This window comes from Protopterus annectens, chromosome 2.part1 (assembly GCF_019279795.1).
Source record: "Protopterus annectens isolate FY-2018-M chromosome 2.part1, PAN1.0, whole genome shotgun sequence".
In the NCBI taxonomy this organism is placed as follows: domain Eukaryota; kingdom Metazoa; phylum Chordata; order Ceratodontiformes; family Protopteridae; genus Protopterus; species Protopterus annectens.
The window spans coordinates 496,787,641-496,800,083 of record NC_056729.1 but is presented as its reverse complement, the minus strand read 5'-3'; the positions used below and the strand labels follow the sequence as shown (position 1 = coordinate 496,800,083).

The 12,443-nt window shown below is 44.5% G+C and overlaps 1 protein-coding gene across 1 annotated transcript in view; it reads left to right on the top strand.

Moving 5' to 3' along the window:
* Positions 1–12,443, top strand: part of INO80B (INO80 complex subunit B) — a 543,924-nt gene that overhangs the window by 282,991 nt on the left and 248,490 nt on the right. The window contains exon 4 of the mRNA XM_044062293.1: positions 368–540. Coding sequence (XP_043918228.1) covers positions 368–540 — 173 coding nt within the window. The remainder of the gene's footprint in view (positions 1–367; positions 541–12,443) is intronic.

Here is a 12,443-nt window from a genome sequence, read left to right as displayed (position 1 = left end):
GAGCATGTGCTTCAAACATCTTTACGTGTTAAACTTACTTTACGATTTGGGAATTTAAGTAGCTTGGCGAGGGGTGCTTGCTCCCCCCCTGTTTAAACCCTTTACTTTTTCTTTTTTTTTAACATTCTTTTTCTAGAAATTTGAACTTTTAAAAGTTTGATCACTAAAGTTTGATCCTTAGAAATTCGAACTTTTAAGCATTCGATTAGCTAATATAAACTCACTTTGGCAGACTTTATTAGATAGCTGTAACTAAGCTGTATTTTTTTCATTTAAAAATCATTGAATCAAATCACATTTTTATTTTGAGCTGAAGACAGCAATTCGGATGCAATCATTGAATCAAATTACATTATTTCTTTTTAAGATGAAGACAGCAATTTGGAGGCATCCCCTTTACCAGATATGGACTCTGAGAACTTTTTAGTCCGTGAGGAAGATGAAGAGGAGAAATGGCTAGATGCACTGGAAAAGGGAGAATTGGATGACAATGGCGAACTTAAAAAGGAAATAGATGAATCGCTACTGACAGCTAGACAAGTAAGTGTGCAATTTTAATTCAAAATAATTGCTTCCATTTCCTACTTAACTGAAATTTTTACTGGCATGCAGCATTTAGTTTCCTTCCTCAGAGATTTAGCTTATGTCTTAGTAGCCATTACTCTAATGTTTGGGAACCACATGTGGCAATTTCTCTCTTGTAGGCTACTGTCTGCATTGCTTGTCAGACAGCTGCATAAAATGGTAAACTGCAAATTGTTTATGCAGCTGAATGATTAGGACAGGAATGATGGACAAGGCAGACCGCAGCCAAAACAAGTGATGCTTATAAGCTCTGAGAGAACACCACCAGGTAATGTAATCTCTTTCCATATCTGATGCCTGTCTGGTTTATTTTTACCTCAAAGTCCACTGCATGCATCTTTTCCAGACGACACTCACTCAAAAAAAAATGACTGGGGCAGTCAAGGCTTTGTGACACCCAGACTGTTATTGCTGTCATAGGCACTTTCTTACTGGCATATGCCTTGGAGTAATTTTGCTGTACCAGCCCTTCCATGAAACAGTTAATGTAACCAAATTTGTTTACTTTACATGTTACTGAAGCCATATCTTCCAATTGTAGTTTCCCATTTTCTGTTAATAAGGAGGCTGTTGCCCCCTTAAATCACTTCTCCTTTAAAACTAGCTAGGCTGGGGTTTGGAAGGGGTGGCAGTTGTCTTACAAATTATATTGACAAAAAATATAGTTAGTGGATATGGGTTATCAGAGAGAAGAGATGTGAAAAGTTTCTGTTCTCAAGAGATTATATGGTGGGCAGCGGTTGCAAAATTATTCCTAGGTCTCTCTGTGATAGTTTCATTATTGCATATCTGTCTTGTACCTTATTTACTGGTGGGTGCGTACTCTTTATCTGCTTAACTGCTGATGCCCCACTTTTGTATTCCTCCACATTATCTGTTCCAGTGGGAGGAGCTTGAGTTCCATGTCATGTACGTAAGAAATACGAGTTTTACACCTTTTCAGTATGAACCATCCAGTTGATTATACTGAGCCTGAAAATTCTCCTTTTGAAGCTAGTATAGATGTTAAATCCTCTTTTTTTTTTTTTTTTTTTTGTAGTTGCCTACTTAAAAAAAGTACCAAAAAACAAACGTAGTAAAAAGGCACTTAGAGGTAACTTATTCGACCGCACAAATTTTAATAAACACAAAGTGAAGTGCTTTTCATCTGGTTCAGTGACTGGACTTCTTCAGACAAAGTTCAAATCTAATACATACATCTTAAATACATATGATTAATTACACCAACATTAATTAACCAATCCCTACAAAACTTCATTTGTTTTTTTTACTTAAAAAGGTCACGTGTCAAGTCATTTAGTTTACTGCATAAAACAATTCATTTAACCATTCTAAAACCTATAATTTCAATTACAACAAGGTAATGAAATAAACTCCTGTATACATACACCTATTCTTTTGTCTAGCCTAAAACTATATTAAGTATGTTAAAATAAAATAAATAATTATAGTAAATTCAGTACTAATGATAAATGCTGTTGATTTAATTCACTTCCTAATAAGACTTTTCCCCCAACCCTCAATGCAGTGAAGTTAGTTAACCACTAAGGGTTTACATTCCTATGTTGAACTTTACTAACATTAGTAACCATGTTTTTAAGTAAATGGTAGTGTGCAAATAGTACATTTTTGTTACTTCATCTCTGGAGGCATTTTAATTTTAAAGTACAAGCTGTAGAGGTTACCTCATTCAACCCAGGCTTTCTACCTGCATCAAGACGCAGCTGCCATAGGGCCTTTTGTCTTTCTAGTAGTTATGAAAAAGGCCCCCCCTATTATATTGGGTGTAATCTGATAAATTACCCTAAAGGTAAATGTGTGGCCCGGGTGATTGTTGTGGTGTCTTGCCAGTGCATTCTCTTCTTTTCCTGTTCATATACCCTGTTTTTTAATATATTTTTTCCCGATGTAATATGCTGGACACATCTGGCACTGTGCAAGGTAGATGGCTGATCTGGAGTTACAGTTGTACCTCCCATTCACTCTGTACATTTTGTTGTTAATTTCAAATGTATATACAGAAGCCATGTATCTACATACGTTACAGGCTTCGCATTTAAGCATACCAGGTGATCTTACACCTACAACTCTCGGTGCTTCCAACAGAGCTTTTAAGTTTCTACTGAACCGTCACTGAACCGGACGAAAAGCGCTTCACTTTATTTGTGTTTATTAAAATTTGTGTGGTCGAATAAGTTACCTCTAAGTGCCTTTTTACTGCAGTTGCCTCCTTCTCATTTAGGAATATCTTTAGGATGATGAATGATATAATGAATTTATCTCGAGAGTACCATTTCTTCTCCAAACTGGAGAGATTAATCCCTTTTTGAATAAGGGAAATGTGTAGACTAGAGCCCCCTTCTGTGTGTACACTCATGGACACGCACACAGACACACACATGTATAGATATATATTATATTATATATATATATATATATATATATATATGTGTGTATATATATATATATATATATGTGTATATATATATATATATATATATATGTATATATATATATGTATATGTATGTGTATGTATATATATATATATATATATATATATATATATAGCACGTGTACACAGTCACAGAAAGATGCAATTTATAGTAGTAAAACCACTCTTGGTCCATACCATTTCTGCCTAAATAGACTACTTTTATAAGGATGAAACACATTTTCTTAACTTTTTTAGGAAGAATCCAAGAGCTAACTGCATTATGTCAGATGATCATGACAAGTTTAAAAGAATACACCATCTTGTTTTCCTTCCTTTTGACAAGGTGTCCGGTATTTTTGAAATAGGACTTATGACTTCATCAGTTTGAGTTCTCCAGAATGCATGGTATATTTCCTTAACTTGTTTTGTAATGTGTTGAAAAAGTTTTCTTTACCTCCAGATTCACCAAATGGTAAGACGGTGAAGAAACTTCAGAGATCGATTTTTTATGTGGTCAGGTAAACTATTGATACTTTTAGTAATGCTGCCAGGGTTTTATCAGCAGGATGTAAAGCACCTTAATTCCTTATTTCCTTTCTTATTAAAGAGCTTTGACATAGAATACTTTTGAGATTCTTAGAGAAGAGCTGTCTTCACCTGTGATATTTGCAGCATCATTAAGAATCTACATCAGTATTGAAAATACCACCCTTGTTTAGAAGTTAAATGTAAGAAGAAGGCAGTCATACCTTGGCACTGTGTTATTGTCTAATACACTCAGATAAATGGCTGTGGCCCCCTCTTTCTTCACATTATGGTAATAAAATGGCTCACTAGGTTAAGATTCCTGCCTGTCAGTTTCAGACCTCAGATATCATTTCTAACCTCCATAGGTTCATAGGTAGGTACTAGGCTATCTGCCCGAGGGCATTTATAAGCCTAGCCAGAGTGTCGGCTTTTGCCGCCCCATTGATTAATTATCTGAGCCTCTGTCAAGCAGAGCCAATGAAGTGATCCCAGGGGTGTATTTTCTGTTACCTATCCACTCGTCAAGGCTTCTGTTGGAGAGTGTTAGTGAGAGGCTCTGCCTAATGTAGTTAGGAATTTTGTTCCAAAAAATGGGGAGTCTGTGTGACAGGAATCTATCCCTCCAGCATGTTCTATTTATTGTTGTGGCGAGGTTTAGCTCACTAGAGCACGTGGCTCGCAGTGACTTGGATTGGTGGAGCATGTCCATCAATTCTGAGTTGGACATGGCTTTGTAAGTCAGGCAGAGATCACCTCTGAGTAAGCGATATACCACTGAGTACAGCTGGAGTTTTTTCAGTCGGGCTGCATAGGGCATATGTTTGAGGCCAGTAATCCTCTTGGTAAGGTGCTTTTGTGGCCTTTCAAGCTGCTGAAGTGTCTTGTGAGGTACATCCCAAATGGGGCATTGTACTCTATGATGGGTCTGATGAGTGACAAGTAGAGGGGCACTATAACCTCTCTATTTCTAGATGCGAACCCCTTAGTAATTAGATGGGCCACATAGAAGGATTTCCTAACTACTTTGGCAATATGATTGTCAAAGGAGAGATTACCATCTACCTGGGTCCCCAGATCTCTTATTACCCCTTCTGTATTAAGGGGGCTGCCGCCTTTGTGGTAATTCGTGGGTGTTTTGTTTATCCCAAACGGGATGACTGTGCATTTTTTGGCATTTAGCTTGAGGCCATGACTTTGACACCAGGTGTCCATCTCAGTAAGGCCTTTTTGGAGGATGTCCGTGTCAGCCGGAGAGTCAATTATGGCTCCCAGTTTGCAGTCATCGGCGAACTTGGTTAGCCATAGTGCTCCTTTGTTTGCCTGTACTTCTGAGAAATATATGCCGAACAGTAGGGGTCCCAGAACTGAGCCTTGCGGGACACCACTTCTGACTGGTTTAGAGTCCGACCTGGATCTCGCTATTCTTACCGTTTGAGTTCTGTCTGTAAGCCAGTTGGCAACACATCTTGTGACATAAGGGTTTATGTTCAGGCTGGTGAGTTTTTCTATAATACCCGAGTGAGGAGTGGTGTTGAACGCCTTGGCGAGATCAAGATAGGCTGTGAACCACCTTTCCCTTGTCTATGGCCTTGGTAACTGTCTCGAAGAAGTCAACCAGGTTTAGTAGGCATGATCTGCCCTTAAAGCTGAACTGGGTCGGGTCAAGTGTTTGGAGGTTCCCAATGTCTTTGTTAATGAGTTCCATGATGATGCGCTCCATAGCCTTGCAGACCAGGCTAGTCAGGCTTATGGGGTGATAGTTACCAGGGTCAGTTGTGGCCCCTCCTTTGTGGAGCAGAATAACCATTGCTGTGCACCATTCTATGGGCACGTAGCCTTTGGAGAGGCTGAGGTTGAACAGCGTGTTTAGGTGGGGGGTTAGTTCATGCAAGATGCAGCCTGGGACACCATCCGGCCCCATTGATGCTATGTTTTTGGCTTTTGAAAGGACTGTTTTCACCTGTGCTTCTGTGATTTCTGGAACAATACACTTTTCCGGTATTGTTGTGGGCCCTTTTGAAGGTAAGAGGGAGGTGAAGTTTGCACTGAATCTGCCAGTATGTTGCAATATTAGTAGGTTCATAATATTTTGTGCTATTTTGCATTATCTCAGAGCATATCTGCGAGTTGCCACTTAGATTCTTGACATAGCTATAGAAGGCTTTGTGGTTATCTTTCGATTCCTTGGCTATTTTTCTTTCGAAGTTAGCCTTGGATGATTTTGAGGGACCTTAGTTTCTTACTGATACTGATAAGGGATGTCTTTTCTTCTTGGGATTTGCTTTTTTTTTTTTCTGAACTAGTTTCCTCCTTTTGTTGTATAACCTGTTTATGGCAGGGGTCCACCAGACTGGTTTCCTTCTCTTAGGGGAGTGAGTCTTGGTTTTGCTAGGGATGGTACGATCCATGCATCCTTGTAGGTGCTCATAGAGTGCAATTGTAAAGGATTCAGCATCTTGGGCAGTGTTTTTCTTTAGCGTGGGGGCTGTGAAACTTACCACCTCTGCCTTAAGTAAGGTGAAGTTTGCTTTAGAAAAGTTTTTCACTGTGGTTTCCTTGGTTGGGGGTGGTGGTGGGGTGTGGACATCCAGGGTGATTAGTTTATGGTCTGACCTAACTAGTGACGGGTTGACCTCCGGTACGAGCACCTGTCACCCATGTTGGTGATGCCCAGGTCCAATATGTTGTGGCCTCTGGTAGGGGAGTTTACCAGCTGATCCAGGGCATTTGAGTTGATAAATTCCAGGAAGCGCTGAGCCTGGGAGTTTTTACTCAAGTAGTTTTCCCAGTTAGTGGTAGGGTAATTGAAATCTCCTAAGATCAGTGTGTTCGGTAGGAACTTCATGTTTTCCAGTGTCTCCAGAAAGGTGGAGTGGTGGTCCTGGGTCATGGAGGGTGATCTGTAGTAGGCCACAATCTGCATTGCAGATTTGCCCGATGTTAGTTGCACATGGATGATCTCAGAGATATCATGCTGCGCCACTAACCTAGAGGTTTGGGTATCCTTGATGAATGGATACACCCCCCCCCCTTTTGTGTTTCGGTCTGTGTTGTGTGGTATGAGTTGTAGCCCAGTGGTGCTTGAGTGCTGTCTGGAGCTTTGAACCAGGTTTCAGTTACTGCACAGATGTCGACGTTCTCCATACTTAGGAGTGCTTCGAACGCATGCATTTTGAGATTTAAACTCCTGGCGTTGAATAGCATAACCCTCAATGTGACATTGTTCAATCTCGCCGTTTGTTCTTACACACGGGTTCAGAGCCGATCCTCGGCTCCGAGTCGGCCGCATCACAAGCTCTGCATCTAAGAGAAGCTCGAGACTCAGTATGTATCCCATGATCCTCCCTTCGACCCGTTCTTCTAGGCCTTTATCCAAAACTGACGTGGACCGTGTGGTACAGAAGCTTTTTGGAGAACACGGCTCTGTCCAAGCTGATTGCGGTTTCGTCCCAATTGGTGTCGAAACTGGAAGCCCTCCCTGTGTCTCCGGATCCTCCTTCGAGACCTATCCAGTCTTCGGAGCCAGGAGAAGATGAACTGATGATAGTGGAACCCTCTGTGCCGAAGCCTTCCACTGTGCGATCGGCACCGCTGACCTCTACGCCTTCAGAGCCTATCGAGGAGTTGCGGAGCTGACGGTCTCTCCTTGGTTCCAGGGCAGAGAGCCGTACTGAGTTTTCTGTCCTGACTCTCCACCTCGGGGCAGATCAGTTTGGCTCCGTCTTCTGGGTCGGACCCCCTGGTCCTGGTGTTAGGGAAGCTTCCCGGTTCTTCGGATCCAGAGGATTCCTCGGCCCGGGGGTCGGGGGCTTTCTATCTTATGAGGAAGGTCTTGTCTGAGAAGACATCTATGTCATCGGAGTCATCTTCTCCTTCCCCTAAAGGGCCACGTTCTACTTCTGTACCCGCGATCCCTCCCAAGTGTAGAGTCCCAACACCTCAGCTAGCCCCAGAGGGTGTCCCCTGTTCCTCGGAGGCTTCGCCAGATGCCCCCTCTGATGAGGTTCCGAGGAAAAGATTGTGCAAGAGGAGGCACATTGATTCCCCACAGGAATCTCTAACATCTGACACCGATTTGCATGAGGCAGAGGGGTCCCCACGTTCCCCCTCTGAGGATGTCTCGTTTGCTGACATCCTGGAGATCTTAAGACAGAGGGGTGATTGGCAGTCACTTGCCCCCACTGAAGACGAATCGGTGTTGCTGAAGGCGTTTGGGACTCAACCTTCTACCTCCTGGGTGACCCCGCCCTTCGAGCTAATGGACCTGATAACTTGAAGGGCATGGGAGACACCAGACACAGTGGAACCAGTGCCTCAGAGAAGCAACAAGTACATTACCGCCCCCCAGGACAAAAATTGTCTTAACAAAGGAGTCCCAGTTGATGCTATGGTGGTAGCGGCAGCCACGAAAAAGGAAATGTCCGAAGCATCTTCCTCTGTCCATCCTCCTAATAAGGATTCTAGAATTATGGAGAGGTATGGGAAGCGCGTATGTAGCTCAGCGACCTTTTCCATCCATTCGCTGAACTACCTGACGCATTTTACGCGACTTCAGAGGGATCTCATTAAAGAGTTGGGAGATACCCTCCAGGGTAACACAGATGCTGCTGTCTCGGACAAAGTGGTAGCACAGCTCAACACCCTCACTTCAATAGTCAACTCGTCCATGAGGCTCATCTCGTATGTGGCCAAAGGTTCGAGTAGGGCTGCAGCCTCAGTGATTGCTCTACGTAGACAATCCTGGATGCGGCTGTGCTCCTTTGCGGAAGCCTTTAAGTCTTCCTTTGCCAACGCCTCCTTTGATGGTGCCACCTCGTTTGGGCCCAAAGTAAAGGAGACTCTTACTTGGTGTGAGCTAGAAGGTAAGACCATGTCTGCTGTAGGGGTCCGTTTTTCCGCTCCGACTAGACCATACCCCAAAGGGCAACGAGGCGGAAAAATATGGTTCTGTACGACTCTGGGATCTTACCAGGCCGCACAGAGTGATGCCCCCTCCAGAGGCAAGAGGGGGGGAGATGGAAGATGCCGCCCAGGTGGCAGAGGAGGTCTGCAGCATCATGGCGACAGGGATACTGTCCCTGGGAAGCCTTTCCAGCACTCCTGAGTGGAGGCCCGACTGTCCTACTCTGGAGGCAGTCGGGGGTCGCTTGGCTTTGTACCCGGAGGCCTGGCTAAACCTTACTTCAGATTCTTGGGTACAAAGCATAGTAACCAGAGGCTACAACATTCCTTTTATGTCCATCCCCCCCACACAAAAGAGATTTCCAGATGTTCCACCCCATCTGCGAGATCCAGCAGCTGTAGAAATGACAAAGCTGCTCAAAAAGAGTCATCCAACCAGTCCCGGCGGACCAGAGAGGATCCGGAACTTACTCAAGGTTCTTTTTAGTTCCAAAAAAGACAGGGGACTGGAGACCAATATTGGATCTCAGCAAACTCAACTCCTTCGTGAGGAAGGAGAAGTTCCGGATGGTCACGCTACAATCGATCCTTCCCTTTATACAGAAGGACGACTGGATGTGCTCAGTAGATCTCCAGGACACATACTACCACATCAAAATGGCCAGAGCGTCCAGAGATTACCTGCACTTCGGCTGGGGGCCAGTCATTTCCAATTTCGAGCGCTGCCCTTTGGTCTCACCTCAGCCCCCAGGGTGTTCACCAAATGCATGGCAGTAGTAGCGTCTCACCTGAGACGGCTAGGATTCCGGGTGTTTCCGTATCTGGATGACTGGCTCCTTACCGCTACCACCGAGCATCGTCTTGTACAATCCAGGGACTACACACTCAGCCTCTGTTCCCATTTAGGACTTTCAGTCAACTTCGAAAAGTCTACCTTATCGCCCTCACAGCGTATCTCATTTATAGGGGCAGAGTTGGATTCAACAGCAACGGTGATAAAGCTTCCCCTGATACGGGCGTCAACTCTTAGGGATCAGATCGCTATTCTTCTACAGAGCAGAAAAGTCCCCGCCGCGCAAGTCTTGAAAGTCCTAGGCCTGATGGCGGCTTCTCTTATTGCAGTTCCTCTGGGCAGAATGCATATGAGGGTCCTACAGTGGCTGCTCTTAGCGAAGTGGTCGTTCCAGGAACTTCCCTTGACACACAACATATTGATCACAGAGTCTTGCAAGCGGGATCTTCGATGGTGGATGAACAGTTAAGATCTGACAATAGGTTGTCCTTTTGTCCTGCCCAGCCCTACAGCCACCATAACCACGGACGCTTCCCTGATAGGGTGGGAGGGGCTTTTTCAGGGAAGAACAGTCCAAGGAGAATTGTTCAAAACAGAGTACAATCTGCACATCAATGTCCTGGAGTTGAGAGCAGTGTTTCTGGCATTGCAGCACTTTCACGAATCTTTGCCTCTGGGAACAATAGCAGTTCAAATGGACAATATGTCAGTGGTCTGGTACATAAGCAAGGCGGAACCAGATCTTACCCCTTATGCAGAGAGGCCCCGAGAATTTGGCAATGGGCTGCGTCCATAGGTCACTTTCTGATAGCAACGCACATCCCGGGGTCATCCAACGTCATTGCGGACAGGTTGAGCAGAGCCATCCTGTTACCACACGAGTGGTCCCTGAAAATTCAAGTGGCGGAAAAGATTTTCCGCACATGGGGCCAGCCTTGCTGCGATCTATTTGCATCCCCCTTGAATGCCAAATGCAGACGCTACTTTGCCCTACGTCCCCCTCCGGGGACTGTCCCCAGGGACGCTCTAGTGCACGATTGGCCCCCAGGTCTCCTGTACACATTTCCTCCTGTTCCTCTAATACCCAAATTTCTTCAAAAAGCCAGGAACCTGGACAGGACGATCATCCTCATAGCACCGTTTTGGCCTCGACAGATCTGGTTTCCCTTCCTTCGGTCCCATCAGATAGAGTAGCCTTGGATTCTGGACCCAGTGCCAGACCTATTGACTCATTCGTCGGGAGTTCCTCATCCATCCCTTCAATCCCTCAAATTGACAGCTTGGCTGCTCCGCTTCCCTGTTTAGCCAGGTCGAACCTTTTGTCCTCTGCAGTACAACACATTCTAATTTCTTCTCATAAAGCCTCCACCAGAAAGTTATACAGGAGCAAATGGAAGCGCTTTGTGTTGGGCATCAGATCATGGTATTGATCCTCTGGTAGCCCCGATACACAAAATATTGGAGTTCTTATCCATTCTTTTTCATGAAGGGGCTTCTACATCTACCATAAGAGTACAGTTAGCGGCCATATCTAACTTCCATGTAGGTGAAGGTGGTTCCACTATTATGTCCCACAGGCTTTGTAAGACCTTCATGAAGGGTACTTTCCATCTTCACCCACCCATTCGAGAGCCAATTTTCCCATGGAACCTAAACTTGATGTTGTCCCAGCTTATGCTAGCGCCCTTCGAACCTGCGTCATCGTGCCCACTTAAGTTTTTGTCATGGAAGACCCTTTTTCTTGTTGCTGTTACCTCAGCTCGAAGAATTTCGGAGCTACAGGCCTTGTTAGTGAGACCACCTTACATGATTTTCCATCCAGACAGAGTTTCCTTACGCACAAACCCATCCTTTCTCCCCAATCTATAGAACTCACTACATTTTTCAAAAAACATTCAAATAAACTGGAATACATGTTGCACAAATTGGATGTGCATAGGCAACTGAGATTTTACCTAGACAGAACTAAAGTTTACAGGGTCTGATCAGCTGTTTGTGTCATTCACAGACAGTAGGAAAGGCATGGCGGTATCAAAGGGGTACCTTATCCAAGTGGCTATCGGAGTGCATCAATTTTGTTCATTCAGCTGCTAATCAACCACTACCTTTAAAACCTAAGGCTCATTCTACTAGGGCCATTTCTACTACTTTAGCCCATGCAGCTCGATTACCGTTGGACACTATTTGTGCAGCAGCTACGTGGGCAAAGCCTCATACATTTATCGCGCATTACAAGGTGGACAAGGCCTCTAAAGACAGGACTTCCTTTGGTTCCACTGTGCTCAGGAACGATTTTCCATGAGTCACCCAGGGTAACGGAGCTAGGGGCGCTTCCCATGTGTAAGAATAAACGGCACATAAAGAAGTTATGTCTTACCATAACGTTCCATGTGAATTGTTCATCTCGCCTTTGTTCTTACATCCCCTCCCTCCTTCCCCCACCACGTTCTGGAAGAACTGGTATGACTAGGGTTTGGTTGGTCTATTCCTGAATGAGTTACAATATCCTCTCATTGCTAGGTGGCATTCTATCCTTGCACATATGTGTGGTAGTTCCAGTGTCTCATTGCTTGATGTGTGATTGTGTAGGCGTTAGATGCAGTTGGTATTAGAGGGAGATAGTTCCTTGCAAACTAGATCTGAGGTATAGCAGGGAGCATCATGGGATACATACTGAGTCTCGAGCTTCTCTTAGATGCAGAGCTTGTGATGTGGCCGACTTGGAGCCGAGGATCGGCTCCGAACCCGTGTGCAAGAACAAAGGCGAGATGAACAATTCACATGGAACGTTATGGTAAGACATAACTTTTTTTTTTTTTTTACTTGTGCTCTTTACGGAGGTGGGTTTGAATTTTGAGCCTTTCCTAAAAAAGGCACTAAGGGGGCAGCAAGAGCCTTGGCCAGTATTCGAAAGCCAAGGGGTGACAGGTGCAAGCCGTCTCTTGCGAAGCAACGCGGCTTGTCGAGCATGTCATCACAGGCTGACAGACACTGGATCCCCTTTGAATGACACCAGAAGCTCAGCCAGTTGTTGAAATTTATAATTTTTTCTTTATACTGAGGTATCATTCTTGGTGAGGGCAGAATGCTACTCAGGGTCACATCCTCCTGAGCTGCATGATCAGAGAGCTCTTCCATGTCTCTGTTCATGTAGTCCAGGGAGGTACGGCTCAGGTCATTCACACCAACATGAACAATGA